The sequence below is a fragment of the Barbatula barbatula genome (genome assembly GCF_947034865.1).
Source record: "Barbatula barbatula genome assembly, chromosome: 10".
NCBI classification, from domain to species: Eukaryota; Metazoa; Chordata; class Actinopteri; order Cypriniformes; family Nemacheilidae; genus Barbatula; species Barbatula barbatula.
In genome coordinates, this window is record NC_136773.1 from 13,000,514 (window position 1) to 13,020,850 (window position 20,337).

Sequence of the window (20,337 nt, forward strand, 5' to 3'; positions counted from 1 at the left end):
TTCCAGTTTATGTCAGTTATCCTGGAAAATTTACTGTAGCTGTGGAGATTTTTGCCATGTAAGCTTCAAGCTTTGGCTTACTTATATGCATACCGTATTTGTACATACTGTAAATATTATATCGTCAATTTACAGGCAGAACCAAATATAAATTAACATATAATGAGAAAAGGACCATTTAAGGCATTATATATTAAATAATAAATAAGTTGGGGTAAGATTACCATTCATTTTGTCCAGTGTCTTCTGCAGTGCTCATTATGTACTACACCCATAAAAAATGGCTCAGATGAATTTGGGGAAAGTTTGTTGTAGGGATTTGTGATGTAGAGTAGGCCTATACGTATACAGTATATTAAAGTAGGTACAATTTACTTAAGAACTCAAAGTATGGCACATATAATATTTATAATAAGTATATATGATTTTCTAAGATGATTGTTCTCATATATAATCTTTACACCATGGACAAAACATTGTGTAACAATTTGTAGTAAATTATATTGTAACATTGATTACAGCCAGTTGACACCAAGTACAATTGCTGAACAAGTGGCTATATTTATTATTGTTGTTGTTGTTATTTTGTGTGTGTTTGTCTGTGTCTGTAAGTTACTAATTGTGCTCAGAATTTATCTATTTGCTAACAAACAAAAAGGGTAAATAAAAACAGCCCAAACAAATGGAGGTCTAACGTATCTCTGTGCAACACAAATAAGAACAATGATGTTTCTTCATCATAATGACTTTCGGATTAGTTAATTTTAATTTCCAGTTGGCTTCTGTCGTTTTATTAAATATTAATATTATGAGCACAGATTTGTGGTATTGCAGGCAGCTTGGTTTTTTGAAGACACCTGTACATAAAAACATGCCCCTTTAGAAACTCCATGCTTTCTAATCAATCTTACTGGTACTGTAAATCTTATTATTAACAAATTGATTTTATTTTTATACTGTTAAGAGAATAAATAAATTATATTCCCATAATGTGGGAGTAGCATTAAAACTGCTTTAATAATGTATAATTTACAGGAACGGTTCTTAACGTGGTTTCCTGCCCCACAAGGTGGCCCTGGCTGGCTATTAAGGGCTCCTCAAGATAATTTTAAAAGGAGACAAAATGAGCATTGAAAAAATATATATATTTATATATATATATAAAAAACGTAAATATTTTAATAAATATTAAGTGGAATTTTTTTTGAGTAGGAGGGGGTCAATACATGTTATTTTTTTCTTTGGGTAGAAGCTTTCGGAGTTTGAGGTTTGGTTTGTATTTTAACAAAAACTACAGGGCTGACACATAGTTTACAGCAACATCTGTAAAATGTTAAACAGCTTCTACAAAAAAAATCAGACCACATGATGGCATGATATTATTTTGATGCACCAATGATGAGCATCACAAACTCTATATAAGCGACACAACATATTGATAAGAGCAAAGGAGGTCCCATAGTCTCTATGATGCTTATCCTTGGGTTATTGCTGTTCTGTAGCATTGAAACATATGGGGAACGGGTTAACTGTAGCATGATAGGGAAACCAGAGTACCCCCTGCTGTCAAATGATGGAGATATTATTATTGGTGGAGCTTTTTCAATTCACAATAAAATTTACTTGGAAATACCTTCATTCACTGAAAAACCTCATCGTCTAATGTGCACCAGGTTTGTTGCCTCTGCTTCTATTTTACACATTAACTGTATGTCATTGCATATAAAGAATATGTAATACTTTATTTTCTGAATTGTAACATAGTTACTATTTACAAAATGACTTAAATTGTAACGAGAAACCTGCCTAAACAATAACTTTTAATAAACCTCTCCACATCATATTAGCCTTAACCTGAGAGAATTCCGATTTGCTCAGACGATGATCTTTGCCATTAAGGAAATTAACAACATAAGCAGCTTGCTCCCAAACATTTCAATTGGATACAAAATATTTGACAGCTGTGGTTCAACGCTGGCCTCTATGAGGTCTTCAATGTCTCTTATAAATGGTCAGGAGGTGACAGCGGAACAAACCTGCTTTGGAAAAACAGCAGTGAATGTCATTATAGGAGAATCTGAATCTTCCTCCACCATTGTGCTGTCTAGAGCAACGGGGCCCTTCAGGATTCCTGTGGTAAATACATATACATAATTAATATTCATAAATATATTAATGTTGCCAGATAATCAACAAATTATGTTTTTTGGCATTTGTGTCTGTTTGGTTCACCAGATCAGTCATTTTGCTACATGTGCTTGCCTGAGCAACAGAAAGCAGTTCCCTTCTTTCTTCAGGACCATTCCCAGTGATCACTACCAAAGCAGAGCGCTGGCCCAGCTGGTCAAACACTTTGGCTGGACATGGGTTGGAGCAGTGAGAAGTGATAATGACTATGGAAACAATGGCATGGCAACTTTTGTAGAGGTAGCTGAACGTGAAGGAGTATGCATAGAGTATTCAGAGGCCATACTGAGAACAAACTCCAAAGAAAAGATTGCTAAGGTTGTTGAAGTGATCAAATCGGGTACTGCTAAGGTTCTGGTGGCTTTTCTGGCACAAGGTGAAATGGATGTGTTACTGGAGGAGATTATCAAACAAAATGTAACTGGGCTGCAATGGGTAGGCAGCGAATCATGGATTACAGCAAGATACCTGGCAACTGAAAGAGTTTCCAAAATCCTCGCTGGTGCACTTGGCTTTACTATCAGTAAATCAAAAATTCCAGGCCTGAAACAGTTTCTCCTTGATGTCAAGCCATCTCAGGACCCTTCAAATCCACTTTTGAGAGAGTTTTGGGAGATGACATTCGATTGCCACTTCTCTCCCACAATCAGCCCACAAACTGAGTATGATAAGTATTGCGATGGATCCGAAAATCTGAGTAATGTTAGTAATGCATTTACAGATGTATCAGAGCTAAGGATTTCAAACAACGTATACAAGGCAGTCTATGCTATAGCTCATGCACTTCACGACACACTGGCTTGCAAATCCTCAAATGGTGCACCTAATAACACATGTGGAAAAAAAGATTTAATGCTTTCTAGACAAGTAAGAAAAGATCACATTTACATGTTGCCAGTGTTGTTTTATTACTAACACAGTGATTCACAAATGAGTTTTGACAATTGTTACAGGTACTACAGTCCCTTCAAAATGTGAATTTCACAATGCCCTCAGGTGAGAGAATATACTTTGACAAAAACGGAGACCCTACTGCCAGATATGAGCTGGTGAACTGGCAGAAAAATGTAGCAGGGGAAACTAGTTTTATCACTGTGGGTCACTATGATGCATCGCGACCCAAAGAACAGCAGTTTGTGATGAATTCTGTTGACGTACCTGTAGTTTGGACAGGAGAGAGCCAAATGGTATGTACAACATGACATCAATGTGTTTCATGTACAAATCAATGAAAAGGGGCATTTATAAAGTGCAACAAAGTAAATATGTGTATACACGACAGAAACCAAGATCTGTGTGCAGTGAGAGCTGTCTGCCAGGTTTCAGACAAGCTGTGATCAAAGGAAGACCAATATGCTGCTTTGAATGTGTCAGATGCCCTTCTGGTGAAATCAGCAATACAACTGGTGAGAAAACATGCATAATTAAATATAATATACTTAAAATAACTATATGTTATTTTAAAACATACTTTACCATGTCATGTATATTTATTTATTTTCTCATATGCTTTAGAGTAGGGACTTCTGGTCTACTATACTGTATATACTTTCCATAATAAGGCAATACCTATACATAAGCTCAACTAAATAATTAAAATGAATACATTATTGTACTTTTTTCGTCATTTACACTAAACATCTCAATGTTGATATTTTATTTTATTTTAGATTCTGCTGAATGCATCAAATGCCCTCTAGAGTTCTGGTCAAATGAAAACCAGAGTCTCTGTGTTCTCAAGAAAGTGGAGTTCCTTTCATTTGAGGAAAACATGGGAATACTTTTGACTGCATTCTCGTTGACCGGAGTATCTTTAACTATAGCGGTTGCGATTGTGTTTTACCACTTCATGGACACACCTCTTGTGAAGGCCAGCAATACAGAGCTGAGCTTCCTGCTGCTCTTCTCATTGACTCTGTGTTTTCTCTGTTCACTTACTTTCATTGGTCGCCCCACTGAGTGGTCCTGTATGTTACGTCACACGGCGTTTGGAATCACATTTGCCCTTTGTATGTCATGTGTTCTAGCAAGAACAATAGCAGTTGTAATGGCCTTTAGGGCCACGGTACCTGGTGCAAGTGTCCCTCAATGCTCACTGCCCTTACAAAGAACTGGTGTGTTCTGTTGCACTCTTTTTCAAATAATCATATGTATCCTGTGGCTGGTATTAGCACCCCCAAAACCATATAAAAATATTGCACATTCAGCTGATAAAATAATCCTTGAATGTGATCTAGGGTCTACTGTTGGTTTCTGGGTTGTACTGGGTTATATTGGCTTGCTGGCTGTATGGTGCTTCATTCTAGCTTTTTTGGCTCGAAAGCTGCCTGATAACTTCAATGAAGCTAAATTCATCACATTCAGTATGCTCATATTCTGTGCTGTGTGGATCACATTTATTCCATCTTATGTCAGTTCTCCTGGAAAATTGACAGTAGCTGTGGAGATATTTGCAATTTTAGCCTCAAGCTTTGGTTTGTTATTCTGTATTTTTACACCGAAATGCTACATTATCATACTTAAGCCAGACAAAAACACCAAGAAACATATGATGGGGAAAGGTAATTCTAAATCACACTAGGCCTATATAACCTAAACCTAACCATGCGAAACGTAGAAGAACCACCCCACAGTATTATAATATTAAGACGGATGATCTCTTACTTTTAATGTTTTAAAAATAGAATTCCCAGTGTATTCTTAAATAGATTATGTTAAGCAGAGAAACCATGGTATCTTATGTTTTTATTATTTAAACAGTTACCTTAATACTGCAGTGTGTAATATACCATTTTAAAACCTGTTTCTGTACCAATTGCTGTGAAAATATAATACCACACCAGAACAATTTAGTAGAAAATGTTATTATCGCTAATGTTATTAGTGTTAAGTGAATAAAAGAAAAGCTACCTTCCCATTAACAAACCCGCAATCAACTAACAAACTAAAAATTAAAAAAAAATATTATATTTGACCATTACAATGTTCAGTCTCATGTATATTGATAAATTCAAATAAAAAATTGTAAAAGTACATTACTATTTTTAATAAGTCTTAATTCTCGTGTAGGTGAATTAAAAAAGAATGTCAGAACAAATATACTGTATCTTGATGTATATAAATAAATAAATACATCAATTATGAAAATAAATAAATAATATATAAATGACTTTATTGAAATATTATAATAAGTGTTCTTATTTTTATCAATTATGTTTTCTGATACTGGATGACCTCAGTTAAGATGAAATAGATACAATTTAAAAAAGCTTTTGCATTTTCCCATTTAGTATAGTGAATAAGGAGGTCTAGATCTAAAGTGTCTTTGATTGGACCCAATCCAAGTGCAGAAACAAAGATTATTGCACTGTTTTTCTGTCACTCATTTTAACTGCTTGGATTAGCCTATTAGTAAAAAGTTGTAGACATGTCATTATGCTTTATACAAGGCCTAACGCTATACATATAAAGCAAGATTTACTCCACACAACCTCCACTTCAGCAAGACATCTACACACTGCAGAGTCATGCTGGCACTTGCAGCCATTTTGACAAATATCCCCTTTACTGAAACTGCTGCACAACCTAAGTGTACAGCTTATGGAACAGATGAACTACTTCATTTCTCCAAAAATGGTGATGTTTCAATTGGGGGCATTTTTTCGTTACACCAGAATCCAGCTGATGTAAATCCGACACTCTTGATCAATCCAGGAAACAGCAGGTGTTACGGGTAAGATGTATATTAAAAAGCTAAACATATGAAAAGTTTTATAACAATGTGACAGAAACCTTTTCTGCCAAATTTATACACTTGTTTAAGAATGCAACAAAACATTTCCCTGACACATTGGTGTTTAGACTTGATCCTGGCGAGCTGCAGTATGCCATGACAATGATGTTTGCCATTGAGGAAATAAACAACAGTACAGACCTTCTTCCTGGCTTCACGCTCGGGTACCGCATCTATGGATCTTGCCCAAGCATTCCTCTCTCTGTTAGAGCATCACTAGCTCTGATGAATGGGCAAATGGAGGCAGAAGAGAGCTGTGAAAGTCCCTCCACTATACAAGCTGTGATTGGGGACACTACATCCACATCTACTATTGACATTGCAAGAACCATGGGTCCATTTAAAATACCCGTGGTATGTATTCAGATGGTTTAAATTGAGTTTTACATTTCTTTTAAATAAGTAAAAAATTGATAATTTGATGTTGGTTATGTTTAAGAGGACAGAGATACAGTATTGTTGTGTTTAAGTTTAATAGTGATGTAAATGTGCAGATATGCCTGTGGATTCATTCTCTAATAACAGATATAATTCATTATAATGACCCATGTTATGGTTTCCACATTTTGTATGTTTTCCATGTATACACTCACTTGACCTCTCTGTGCTTAGGCTGATGATTCACAACATGTGCAGGAGGAACAGAGTTGAGAACCCTTGATGTAGAATATCAAATTTAATGTGGACATGCAAACCATATTAAACTGCCTATTTTAAAATAATTTCTCTCTTTTGATTCAGCTTAGCCATTCAGCAACATGCGCATGTCTTAGTAACAGACATCAGTATCCCTCCTTCTTCCGGACAATTCCTAGTGATTACTACCAGAGCAGAGCATTAGCCAAACTGGTCAAATATTTTGGCTGGACCTGGGTTGGGGCGGTGAGAAGCAGAGGAGACTACGGCAATAGCGGTATGGCTACTTTTCTAGAAGCAGCTGAGAAAGAGGGTGTCTGTGTGGAATACTCGGTGGCGGTTTACAGAACCGATTCAAGAGAGAAGTTTCTGGAAGTGGTAGATACAATCAAGACGTCCACATCTAAAGTCATAGTAGCCTTTGCAGATGGCAACGATCTGGACTTTCTCATAAAAGAGCTTTATTACCAAAATGTTACTGGCTATCAGTGGGTGGGAAGCGAAGGCTGGATTACATACAGATATGTTTCAACCCCCACGAATTACGCCGTGCTCAGAGGAGCCGTCGGGTTTGCAGTGCCCAATGCATATATTCCTGGATTGAGAGAGTTTATTGTGAGTAGACAGCCCTCCCTGACATCAGGTAACACAGGGCTGGTTGAGCTATGGGAAAGTGTGTTTCAATGCACTTTCAACCTGAATGCACACAATGTCTCCAACATTTGCAATGGAGAGGAGTCCCTAGCAAATACAAACACACGTTTTACAGATGTGTCTGATGCTAGTCTTCTCAGCAACATCTACAAAGCAGTATATGCAGTCGCTCATGCTATTGAAGGACTGCTTGCATGTGAAAAAGGAAAAGGACCTTTTCTTAACAAAACTTGTGCAGCGAAGGGCAAAATACAGCCTTGGCAGGTGTGAACGCCCTTGGTTTTGTTTAAAGCGCTGCTTTGTAGTTTTCTGTCATTCTACACTGTTGTTGTGATGATTGAAGGGTATCACTAACACCACTGCTCTGTCCAGGTGTTGCATTACCTTATCCAGGTGAACTTCACAATCAAAAGTGGAGAGAATGTTAACTTTGATGAAAGTGGCGACCCAGCTGCACGTTATGCTTTGGTAAACTGGCAAATGAACAATGACGGAATGATAACATTTGAAGAAATTGGACTGTACGACGCATCTTGGCCGGAAGGACAACAGATTAGAATGAAAGATGAGATCAGTGCCATTTGGGCAGGAAATCAAAAAAATGTAAGCAAATGAGAAAATCATTTTTATACATAATATGCTAGCATAAAAAACATGATATATTGTATACATACATCATGTAGTATAATGATTTTCAAAATGTGCATTGGCTTTTTTATGTTTGTATTTGTTTTAGGTCCCAAGGTCTGTGTGTAGTGAATCCTGTCCTCCAGGCAACAGAAGGGCATTTGTTAAAGGAAAACCCATCTGCTGCTTTGACTGCATTCCATGTGCAGATGGAGAGTTCAGCGACACCACAAGTGAGATGACCAGGCCTCTCTCATTAACAGTGATACTCATCATGTTTCTGTGTGGTAAACTGAAAGTCTGCATTGTGTTACGCTGTGTTAAAATTATGTTATTTTTTCTTTGTAATTTGTCTATGCTTTCAGATGCAGTAACATGCGTCCAATGCCCACTTGAGTACAAATCAAATGGAAGCCGAACTCGATGTGAACTTAAAAACATTGAATTCCTCACTTTTAACGAAGTAATGGGCAATATACTAGTGACGTTCTCTTTGTGTGGTGGATGTCTCACAATCACAACAGGGTTGATTTTTTTCTGGCATAGACATACTCCTATAGTAAAAGCCAACAACTCAGAGCTGAGCTTTCTGCTGCTCTTCTCATTGACTCTGTGTTTTCTCTGTTCACTTACTTTCATTGGTCGCCCCACTGAGTGGTCCTGTATGTTACGTCACACAGCGTTTGGGATCACTTTTGTCCTCTGTATCTCTTGTGTTCTGGGGAAAACATTAGTTGTGTTAATGGCCTTCAAGGCCACACTTCCAGGAAGTAATGTCATGAAATGGTTTGGGCCTCTTCAACAGAGACTTAGTGTTCTTGCATTTACTCTCATACAAGTGCTCATTTGTGTGCTTTGGCTAACAATATCACCCCCATTTCCCTACAGAAACATGAATCATTACAAAGATAAAATCATTCTGGAGTGTAATTCAGGCTCATCTGTTGGTTTCTGGGCTGTGTTGGGTTATATTGGTCTACTGGCTCTCTTGTGCTTCATTCTGGCTTTTCTGGCTCGGACGCTGCCTGATAACTTCAATGAAGCTAAATACATCACCTTCAGTATGCTCATATTCTGTGCTGTGTGGATCACATTTATTCCAGCATATGTCAGTTCACCTGGAAAATTTACTGTTGCTGTGGAGATATTTGCCATTTTGGCCTCAAGTTATGGGATGTTGTTTTGTATATTTATTCCCAAATGCTACATAATTTTACTTAAACCAGATCTGAACTCTAAAAAGAATATGATGGGTAAAGGTTCTTCAAAGGTTCACTGATTAACATGCCAAGGGCATTGAAACTATTGCTATAAAATCTCAACAATAAATATTTAACTGTGGGGTATTTATTTGGGTATAAATTTCAAATGCTAATTTGTATTGCTTGTGCAATACAATGAAGAATAATGCATGATTAATTAACACAAAAATTGGATGTATTGTGCACTAAATAAATAATGAATTCTTACTTCGTATATGGTGTTTAGTTCTTCAAACTAAATAAATGTAGAAATTTTCTTTTTAAGAGATTTGTGACTATTATAAAGTAAATATTCCCTTTCGTGGTGATGAGGGGCCAAACACCAATCCACCAATTCCACATATGTTTTATTTAGTCATTTCCTAACATTAAATGAAAGAATGACACGGGCCAGTGGAAGGAATGTGGCCAGGACACCGGGGTTAAACACCTACTCTTTACAAGAAGTGCCAAGGGATCTTTAATGACCAAAGGGATCAGGACCTCGGTTTAACATCTCATCCAAAGGACGTTGCTTTTTTCCCCATCACATACTGGGGCATAAGGACCCATACAACCGATATTGTTAGCACCCCCTGGTGGTCTCACTGACACCTTTTCCAGCAGCAACCTAGCTTTTCCCAGGAGGTCACCCATCCAGGTACTGACCAGGCTCAGTTTAGCCTTTTTGTTTTCAAATGTGATGGTGAAAATGCCAATAGAGAGCTGAGGTTGTAAATCTACAGTGAATATGAAATTGAATGGGTGTCATTGGTGAAATGACCTTTCGGATTAAAGGAACAGTTTGGTGACATCACCCCCTACTGGTGATTATTATAAATGTTTTGCCTACTCCAAGAACTATATCAAATCTTTATCATATTTGACCCAGATCATTACCAAACATAGCCTAACAAACCTTAAACAACCAAAATTACATGATTAGTTGTACAACACCCGAAAAGATTCGCTGGCATATATAGAAAGAAGTTTTGAACATTATGTTGATTCATGATGTTTCTGCATCCTGCAACCCTTTTACCCACACTGTGTATGTGATACATGTACAAACAATTACAAGTCGCAGAGGTATATCCAAAGATTCTCGCCTCAAAACGTTGCACCTCCTTCAAACAAGATCCACCTGTGTCATTTCCCAAAAGATTTTCGGCACTTTCATCTCTATAAATACATCGAAATTCTACTATTAGTTAACACATCTCTCACGTATTATAGTATCTATTTAATGGGTGAATGGAGCCACTTGTTGCACTTCTTCATATGGTAATAGCCATTATGACTTTCTCTAAAGCTAATGAGACTGTCTGTCATCTACGAGGAGAGCCTACATACCCCAAGCTATGGAAAGATGGGGACATCATAGTTGGAGGGGTTTTCTCCTTCCATAGCAGCTGGGAGGTCAGACAACTAACATATTCAATTACACCGCCTCCACTAAAGTGCATCAAGTAAGTAAAACCTGAGAAACAATGCATATTATGTGCTGTATTAAAGTGCTCTTGAAGAAAAGTCTAAAAGTCAAAAGTCAAGAATATTTCATAACTTCAGCTTACTCTTTGTTGGGTTCTCTTAACCAGTCTAAATTTCAGAGATTTCCAGTATGCACAGTCAATGCTCTTCGCTATAGAGGAAATTAACAACAGTTCCACTTTGCTGCCGGGAGTTTCATTGGGCTACAAGATCTATGACACATGCGGCTCTGTGGCAGTGGGGGTTCAAGCAGCTATGGCCCTTACCAATGGGCACGATAAAACATCTGTTGTAGAGCCGTGCACAAAACAAGCAGAGGTGCAAGCCATTATTGGAGACACAACCTCATCAGCATGCATTGTAATAACAAGGAGTATTGGACCACTTAAGATTCCATTGGTATGCTAAAATGCGTTATAATCATATAGTTGTGCATCATGTGGTATTTTCATGAAATTGTATTTTATGCTTTCACCAAATTAAGTGCTGTTGAATGTAATGAATGTAATATAATTGATGCATTGCTTATGAAATGCTAAATATTGGAAAATACCATTGTCTTCCAGATCAGTCATTATGCCACGTGTGAGTGTCTCAGTGACAAAATCAAATATCCTTCATTTCTTCGAACTATTGCAAGTGATTATTATCAAAGTAGAGCGTTGGCGGAACTGGTCAGACACTTTGGCTGGACCTGGGTGGGAGCCATAAGATCAGATGATGATTATGGCAACAGTGGAATGGCCACTTTCACTAAAGTAGCTGAGCAGATGGGCATCTGTCTGGAATATTCCCTTCCAATATACAGAACGTACACAGAAGATAAAGTACTGAAAATAATAGAGCAGATTAAAAGCTCTACTTCTCGAGTGATTGTGGGATTTCTTGTGCACTGGGAGATGGAGTTTCTGTTGCATAAACTTATTGAACACAATATCACAGGATTTCAGTGGGTGGGAACGGAAAGCTGGATCTCAGATTCAGTCATTGCCAGTATGGATAAGCACCATATTCTACAGGGGGCTGTTGGGCTGGCTATACCCAAAAATGAAGTAACGGGTTTAAAAGATTTTATACTAGATATAAAACCACTGGAGTCTTCAGGAAGGGCCATTTTCACTGAGCTCTGGGAATCTCTGTTTCAGTGTAAATACTCCAATAAGAACGATTCATCATTCACAACTAAATGTACAGGCGAGGAGGAACAGTCTGACATGCAAAACACATTTACAGACATGTCGCTCATGCCCATCTTCAGCAATGTGTATAAAGGAGTGTATGCTGTTGCTCATGCACTTCATGACCTTCTGGGCTGCACGGACAAATGTGCCACAAAGAAACAGCCTGATCCCTCAACAGTGTGTAACACTTTTCCTAATTATATTATTCATATGTTGTGTTTGTAAAAAATCTTTAAAGATTTTAAAAACAGTATAGATATCAAATAATGAAGCAAAAGTTGTATTTTGATATAAGATTTCTTAAAGTCTGTTTACTCTTTCAGTTTCTGAAGCACCTGCGAAAAGTGCGTTTCAAAACCAAAGATGGCGAGGAGGTTTACTTTGATGAGAATGGAGATCCAGTTGCAAAATATGAGATTATAAATTGGCAACCAAGTAAAATAAAACATGATGAATTTGTTCCCATTGGACTTTATGATGCGTCTTTTCCGGAAAAAGATCGTATGTCAGTGAATATGGCTTCAATTAAATGGGCAAATTACAAAACAAAGGTGAGATTACAGCACTATTCATTTAAGTGCATTGTGATTATACTGTTTATGTGATTAACACAATAAGATAATACATGTAGCAGAATTATAAAGAAAGTTTAAATCTGTGGGTGGCAGGTGCCTGTGTCTGTGTGCAGTGAGAGTTGTCCTCCAGGCACTAGGAAGGCTGTACAGAAAGGAAGACCTTTCTGCTGTTATGACTGTATACCATGTACTGAAGGTGAAATTAGTAACATGACAGGTAAAAATACATGAATATAAAAGCCTTGAAATAAATATAGCTTCAACTATCTGCATAGTTACCTTAAAGTTTAATGTAAAAATACATACAAAATCTTCTTTTTGCTGACATGATTGTTTTTAATTTTTTGTTATCACAACATAACAGATTCTGTAACATGTCTGCGGTGCCATGAAGACTACTGGTCAAATCTGAAAAAGGATGGATGTGTTAAGAAGGAGACTGAATATCTCTCTTATGAAGAAATCATGGGAATTTTGCTCACAACAATTTCTGCCGTTGGTGCATTCAGTACAATTTTAATTGCCATAATTTTTTTCAAATATAAAAAAACCCCCATAGTAAAAGCCAACAACTCAGAGCTGAGCTTCCTGCTGCTCTTCTCATTGACTCTGTGTTTTCTCTGTTCACTTACTTTCATTGGTCGCCCCACTGAGTGGTCCTGTATGTTACGTCACACAGCGTTTGGGATCACTTTTGTCCTCTGTATCTCTTGTGTTCTGGGGAAAACAATAGTTGTGTTAATGGCCTTCAGGGCCACACTTCCAGGAAGTAATGTCATGAAATGGTTTGGGCCTCTTCAACAGAGACTCAGTGTTCTTGCCTTTACACTTATACAGGTTCTTATCTGTATCCTTTGGCTGACAATATCACCTCCTTTTCCCATTAAAAATTTAGATTACTTTAAGGAAAAGATCATTTTAGAGTGTAATGTGGGCTCAGCTCTAGGCTTCTGGGCTGTTTTAGGTTATATAGGATTTCTTGCTCTCTTATGCTTCACTCTGGCTTTTCTTGGCCGGAAGCTGCCTGATAACTTCAATGAAGCTAAATTCATCACATTCAGTATGCTCATATTCTGTGCTGTATGGATTGCTTTTATTCCAGCTTATGTCAGTTCTCCTGGAAAGTTTACTGTGGCAGTAGAAATATTTGCTATTTTAGCCTCTAGTTTTGGTTTGCTGTTTTGCATCTTTCTCCCAAAATGCTATGTGATTTTACTCAAACCAGAGAAAAATTCTAAGAAGCACATAATGGGCAAATGATGATCTGTGATTTTCCCTTATAAATAGTATTTATGAAAAAGTAAATAAGGCAAGATACTAAATAAATAAAATAAAAACATGGAAATCGCAATTGTATTGAAAGAAAACACAAAATATATAAGTGACATTAACAATCTTCTAGCTAGGCTAAAGCTTATGTCCACCCATTTTCAATTTTCCTTCATGTTGTAGCTTTTGGTTTTTGTAGGTAGTTTACCTAATTTTAACTAAATAAAGTATCAGACCATAGAAATCATTTAAGGATCCACTCTTTATCAACATTAATTTTCAGCTGTATTCTGCATGGTCTCTGTAATTTGATTGGCTGTAATTCTGCATTGGCAGTGGATAAAGAGGACAAGGAAAAATCCATTCATAGTCTCATGGAATGCCTGGAAGGTTCCAGGGAGCCCTTTACATTTAGATTTTGAAATTCCAGGAAGACATTTTTGTGTAAAACACATGATAAAATGGGACTGAATGGCAACTCTTCTTTTTAAGAGTCTTAAGTGTTTATTTCTTTTGCAATTGTGCATATACTATACATCTATTAACATTTTAAAAATATGTTCTGTTTGAGTTTGTTTTGTTTAAATGTTTGTTCTTATATGAAACGAGGGCAATGTTTGGGCGCACATTTTTGGTCCTACGCCTTTCACATACAATATATAATTATAAAAATACGAGTGTATCACTTAACTTATGGATTGCTATCAGGATGTTAATAGACTTCCAACCTGCATGACAAAAAACGTTTCTGGACAGGAATGCCTATACTCAGCCTTTAAGCTTAGGTCATATTACCATATTTCATACTATTTATAATGCACAGCAGTGTTATTTGTTTTACTATCTCACATACATGTTTTACAGCTGTAATTGTTTCACCTGATTTATAACAGAACATGTTTTATTTTTGAAATTGTATAAAATTATGACAGAAAAAGCCATATCCCCAGTTAAAAATAGATTTTTTTTAGATATGTAAATACATTAGTTTAACTTGGGTGTTTTGTTCGATGATTCAACTTAAACTCAGAAACAATCTCAACATGATGTTTTTTTTTTCAGTTGCTTTTCCTGCCTAACATATCAGTGAACGTGGTGCCATCTATTGGATTCTCCTGAATAACAGGCTCAATTAAGGTATATTTCAAAATTCCTTATGACAACGATTCATTTTAAAGTATAACTAGAGATTTAAAGTACCAGGGACATGCTACATTTTTACTCTACGTATATCGTAAACCATTGAAATGTGTTAAGGAATGTAAACGCGATTTTGCTATTATTGGAGAAAAAGCTAAAATCTCCCATTTCCTTCTATGAGCTTAGTGGGCTTTTGCCCTACCTAATATGGCAGCACTGTTGACGTATCGCGGCAGTGAAGCAGATTCTTTTATTTTGAAGCAGATTCACATTTTTTATGTCTATGGGTGCAGCAGACGGACAGTTTAGAGTTTTTATGTTGAGTAATTTATTGTAATTTTATGTAGCGATTTTGCATCACTTCCTTCCGTAGCTGTATCCCTTCTAGCCACAACCAACAGCTACAGCGGAGAGAAATTTCTGGTTCATGCTATTTAAGCCATAAAATAAGACCGTGTAAATTATATGGTGGACTTAATTAACATAGAACAATTCAATAGATTGCAGAACTATTATCACAGGTAATTAAATTAAGCTTTTGGTCAAATTTCTATTTAATGTACAGTTCTATAATGCTTATTGAAGCTACTAAGTTATTAAGTCCAAAGCGTGGATGTTTCTCACCTCTCTTCTCAGTTTATAATTCTAAATGCTCACTTTTGTTTAGACTTGTATGTTGATTTTGGACTTTATATTTGATGCAATAAGTTTTTAGCAAAGTCTAGGAACACCTTTTTGGCAGCATTTAAGTAAATTATCTTGTTTAAAAGTAGGAAGTAATCACTCTTAGACTCAAAACCGGGTAAAACTTGAATCTTTGACTCATGTGTGGTATGTCAGTATATTATAATTTACAAATAGTTTAAGTACATTACACTGACATGTTTAGGCAGGCTTTTGTGTCATAAGCCTTTACTGTTTAAAGTTTGTTGTTTTATTGGCTTTGTGTCTTTAAAAGGTCCTTAGAAACATTTGTTTCAAAATTGCGGTGTTATAAAATTATTTGTGCATCAATAGGCTGGTGTATTATGTAGAGAGCCTGGTGTTTTTCCGAAAACATGCGACACATGTGTGGGAGAGGGCGGAACTAAAGCACGTGCGCACACATTGCCAAGAAAACACAGACATCAGTTTCACTTACTGCGGGCGGTTCATGTCCTGAATCTTTTAGGGCTGGGACCGCTGCTCCATCTATCAGTTTCAAACAATCTCCAAATCCAGGGTTATATCCACCGTTTATATAACATTCATCACCCAAATGCAGCAAAAAACAACACAGCGGATGTAGTTCTCTCTCTCTCTCCTGCACACAATTGAAAGTGACTTGTGCGCATGCTCCTTCTACCGCTTCCTTGGTTGATGCGTTGTATCAAAGCCTAAGAGCATTGACGATGATAAAATGTAATAATTGTGTTCCCCTACTTCACAAAGGTCATTGGTTATTTCCCAGAGAACACACAAATTAATAAAAACGTATTACCTTGAACCCACTTTAATTTTTTTGTGGATTGAAACATCTCCCAAATGCATAAAACCAAAAGTAAATGGTTGTATTTAATTTAATTGAATTAAATATTTTTAATCAGGGCGGGAACTCTTCATCGACTTTTGTTTTGTTAACACAGTTAAAAATATTTGGTATCCTATAACCTTCAAACATACGTCAGAAAATGGCACCTCCTTTAGGTGAGGTCCACCAGTGTCATTTCCCAATAGATTATCAGATTCCACCTTATAAATTCTTCAAAATCCATCCTACGATCAGTCCTGTAATATTGAAAACGATACATCTCTCACGTATTATAGTATCTATTCGATGGACAAATGGAGCCACTTATTGCACTTCTTCATATGGTAATGGCCATCATGACTTTCTCTAAAGCTAATGAGACAGTCTGTCATCTGCGAGGACAGCCTGCCTACCCTCAGTTATGGAAAGATGGGGACATCATAGTTGGAGGGGTTTTCTCCTTCCATAGCAGCTGGGAGGTCAGACAACTAACATATTCAATTACACCGCCTCCACTAAAGTGCATCAGGTAAGTAGAACCCTAGAACATTGCAGTTTCTGAACTGTCTTGAAGTGCTCTTCAAAATAAGTCGTCAAGAATATTTCATAACTTCAGCTTAATTTTTGTTGGGTTCTTTTAACCAGTCTTAATTTCAGAGATTTCCAGTATGCACAGTCAATGCTCTTCGCTATAGAGGAAATTAACAACAGTTCTACTTTGCTGCCGGGAGTTTCATTGGGCTACAAGATCTATGACACATGCGGCTCTGTGGCAGTGGGGGTTCAAGCAGCTATGGCCCTTGCCAATGGGCACGATAAAACATCTGTTGTAGAGCCGTGCACAAAACAAGCAGAGGTACAAGGCATTATAGGAGATACAACCTCATCAGCATGCATGGCAATAACAAAAAGTATTGGACCATTTAAACTTCCATTGGTATGTTTAAATATTCAGAATTTAAACATGAATTTATGTTAGAATTGCATTGCTTATAAAATTTAATTAATTCATTGTCTTCCAGATCAGTCATTATGCCACATGTGAGTGCCTCAGTGACAAAATAAAATATCCTTCATTTCTTCGAACTATTGCAAGTGATTATTTTCAGAGCAGAGCATTGGCGGAACTGGTCAGACACTTTGGCTGGACCTGGGTAGGAGCTTTAAGAACAGATGATGATTATGGCAACAGTGGAATGGCCACTTTCACTAAAGTAGCTGAGCAGATGGGCATCTGTCTGGAATATTCCCTCCCGTTTTTCAGAACGTACACAGAAGATAAAGTACTGAGAATAATTGAGCAGATTAAAAGCTCTACTTCTCGGGTGATTGTGGGATTTCTTGCTCACTGGGACTTGGAGGTTCTGTTGCATAAATTTGTTGAACACAATATCACAGGATTTCAGTGGGTGGGCACGGAGGCCTGGATCTCAGATTCAGTCATTGCGAGTATGGATAAACATCATATACTACTGGGGGCTGTTGGGCTGGCTATACCTAAAACACAGGTGACAGGTCTAAAGGAATTTATTCTAGATATAAAGCCACTGAAGTCTTCGGGAAGTGCCATTTTCACTGAGCTCTGGGAAGCTTTGTTTCAGTGTAAATACTTCAATGATTCAACCTACACAACTGAATGTACAGGCAAAGAGGAGTTGTCTCAGGTGCAAAATCTATTCACAGACATGTCACTCATGCCCATCTTCAGTAATGTTTATAAAGGAGTATATGCTGTTGCTCATGCACTTCATGACCTTCTGGGCTGCACGGACAAATGTGCCACAAAGAAACAGCCTGATCCCTCAACAGTGCGTTAACACTACAGTACATTAACAATATAACAATGTAAAATATAGTGTTCTCTAAAGCCATATCATTATACAAAATGACATACTGATATTAATAAACAATTCAACAATACACCATGTAAAAGTATGTATAGAAACATTTTAGTCAATGCCTGCTTTTTATAATTTGTCACATCTTGCAGTTTCTGAAGAACCTGAGAAAAGTGCGTTTCAAAACCAAAGATGGCGAGGAGGTTTACTTTGATGAGAATGGAGATCCAGTTGCAAAATATGAGATAATTAATTGGCAACCAAGTAAAAAACAACACTATGAATTTGCCACTGTTGGGCTTTATGATGCATCTTTTGTCGGGAAAGATCGTTTAGCTGTGAATATGACATCAATTTTATGGGCAAAAAATCCCACAGAGGTAAAAAAAATGTTGATTAAATAAAAATATTAAACCTTATCTGTATAAAAAAATGAATGACCTTTAGAAAAATTTGCAATTTACAATATGTTGCAGGTGCCTGTGTCTGTGTGCAGTGAGAGTTGTCCTCCTGGTACTAGGAAGGCTGTACAGAAAGGAAAACCTATGTGTTGTTATGACTGTATACCATGTACTGAAGGTGAAATCAGTAATATATCAGGTAAAAGAGACTAAATTTTGCTAATGATGTTATTGCTGTTAATATATAGCATATTAATATTATTCATTAACAGATTCTGTGACATGTCTGAAGTGCCATGAAGACTTTTGGTCAAATCTGAAAAAGGATGGATGTGTTAACAAGGAGACTGAATATTTATCATATGAGGAGATCATGGGAATTTTGCTCACAACCATTTCTATTGTTGGTGCATTTACAACAATGTTAATTGCAGTCATATTCTTCAGATATAAAAACACTCCAATAGTCAAAGCAAATAACTCAGAGCTGAGTTTCCTGCTCCTGTTTTCACTAATGCTGTGTTTTCTCTGTTCACTTACTTTCATTGGTCGTCCCACTGAGTGGTCCTGTATGTTACGTCACACAGCGTTTGGGATCACTTTTGTCCTCTGTATCTCTTGTGTTCTGGGGAAAACAATAGTTGTGTTAATGGCCTTTAAGGCCACACTTCCAGGAAGTAATGTCATGAAATGGTTTGGGCCTCCACAACAGAGACTCAGTGTTCTTGGTTTCACACTTGTTCAGGTTCTTATCTGTGTGCTTTGGTTAACAATATCTCCACCTGTTCCTTTTAAAAATCTAAACTACTTCAAAGAAAAGATCATTTTAGAGTGTAACGTGGGTTCATCTGTTGGCTTCTGGGCTGTACTGGGATATATCGGACTCCTTGCTATTCTATGCTTCTTTTTGGCTTTTCTGGCTCGGAAGTTGCCTGATAACTTCAATGAAGCTAAATTCATCACATTCAGTATGCTCATATTCTGTGCTGTATGGATCACATTTATTCCAGCTTATGTCAGTTCTCCTGGAAAATTCACAGTAGCAGTAGAGATATTTGCCATCTTAGCTTCCACATATGGACTGTTATTTTGCATCTTCATTCCTAAATGCTATATTATATTATTGAAACCAGACAAAAATTCCAAAAAACATATGATGGGTAAAGTACCCTCATGAGCTTGTTGATTGTAATATATTAATAGACACTATAAAATATCCAATGATATAGATATGATATACACAATTTCATTAATATAATAAAAAAAGAGATGGTTACTATTGCCCTTCTATCCACCTTTTTCTTGACGTCTCCAAGGAGTGCGCCATTTCCACGAGTGACTTTCTGTTTGATGCTCCGCACTTCGGTTTAGTATCTTTTTGCTATTTTAGAGGACATTTCTGTTTATGGTTAATGAAAAAGTTTCTCTTAGAATGTTTGCTGTCACACCAGCCACAGAAATCTCAGAAAACCTTACGAACAGGTGTTACCCCGTGACACATCAAGAGCGTTATGTAAATAACATTTACATATAGCTCGGTCATTGCTCTGACTACTGCATTCTAAACCTCTCAAACATCACAACCTATTGTTTACTTCCTAAATTTATTTTATTGTTATTGCATAGTACATCACTATTAACACATGAAGCATATATGCAGGACTAAGTGGCATTATTATAATTTATCACAATATCAAATCATGTTTAAGTTTAATATTACTGTTGCGCTGTATTCGACCATTCGCATTGGAATTACACACTATTTAAATGTATTTTGTATGTAATGTGTGCATT

General features: G+C 36.9%; 2 protein-coding genes across 2 annotated transcripts; both read left to right on the plus strand.

Annotated features, from left to right (window-relative positions):
• Nucleotides 1–1,536: 1,536 nt before the first annotated feature.
• Nucleotides 1,537–19,720, plus strand: LOC306899597 (uncharacterized protein; the record flags this gene model as incomplete). Its single annotated transcript, XM_079465962.1, has 17 exons — nucleotides 1,537–1,673; nucleotides 1,848–2,136; nucleotides 2,236–3,054; nucleotides 3,141–3,374; nucleotides 3,470–3,593; nucleotides 3,858–4,756; nucleotides 5,778–5,920; nucleotides 6,049–6,334; nucleotides 6,722–7,534; nucleotides 7,643–7,873; nucleotides 8,007–9,167; nucleotides 16,601–16,833; nucleotides 16,950–17,241; nucleotides 17,327–18,112; nucleotides 18,295–18,522; nucleotides 18,619–18,742; nucleotides 18,816–19,720. 17 exons carry the CDS (start codon nucleotides 1,537–1,539, stop codon nucleotides 19,718–19,720), a joined length of 7,704 nt encoding a protein of 2,567 aa, XP_079322088.1.
• LOC306899749 (extracellular calcium-sensing receptor-like) lies at nucleotides 10,393–13,645 on the plus strand (the record flags this gene model as incomplete). Its single annotated transcript, XM_079466221.1, has 6 exons — nucleotides 10,393–10,607; nucleotides 10,737–11,028; nucleotides 11,196–11,987; nucleotides 12,134–12,361; nucleotides 12,479–12,602; nucleotides 12,750–13,645. The coding sequence occupies 6 exons, from the start codon at nucleotides 10,393–10,395 to the stop codon at nucleotides 13,643–13,645; spliced, it is 2,547 nt and encodes an 848-aa protein (XP_079322347.1).
• Nucleotides 19,721–20,337: the final 617 nt, after the last annotated feature.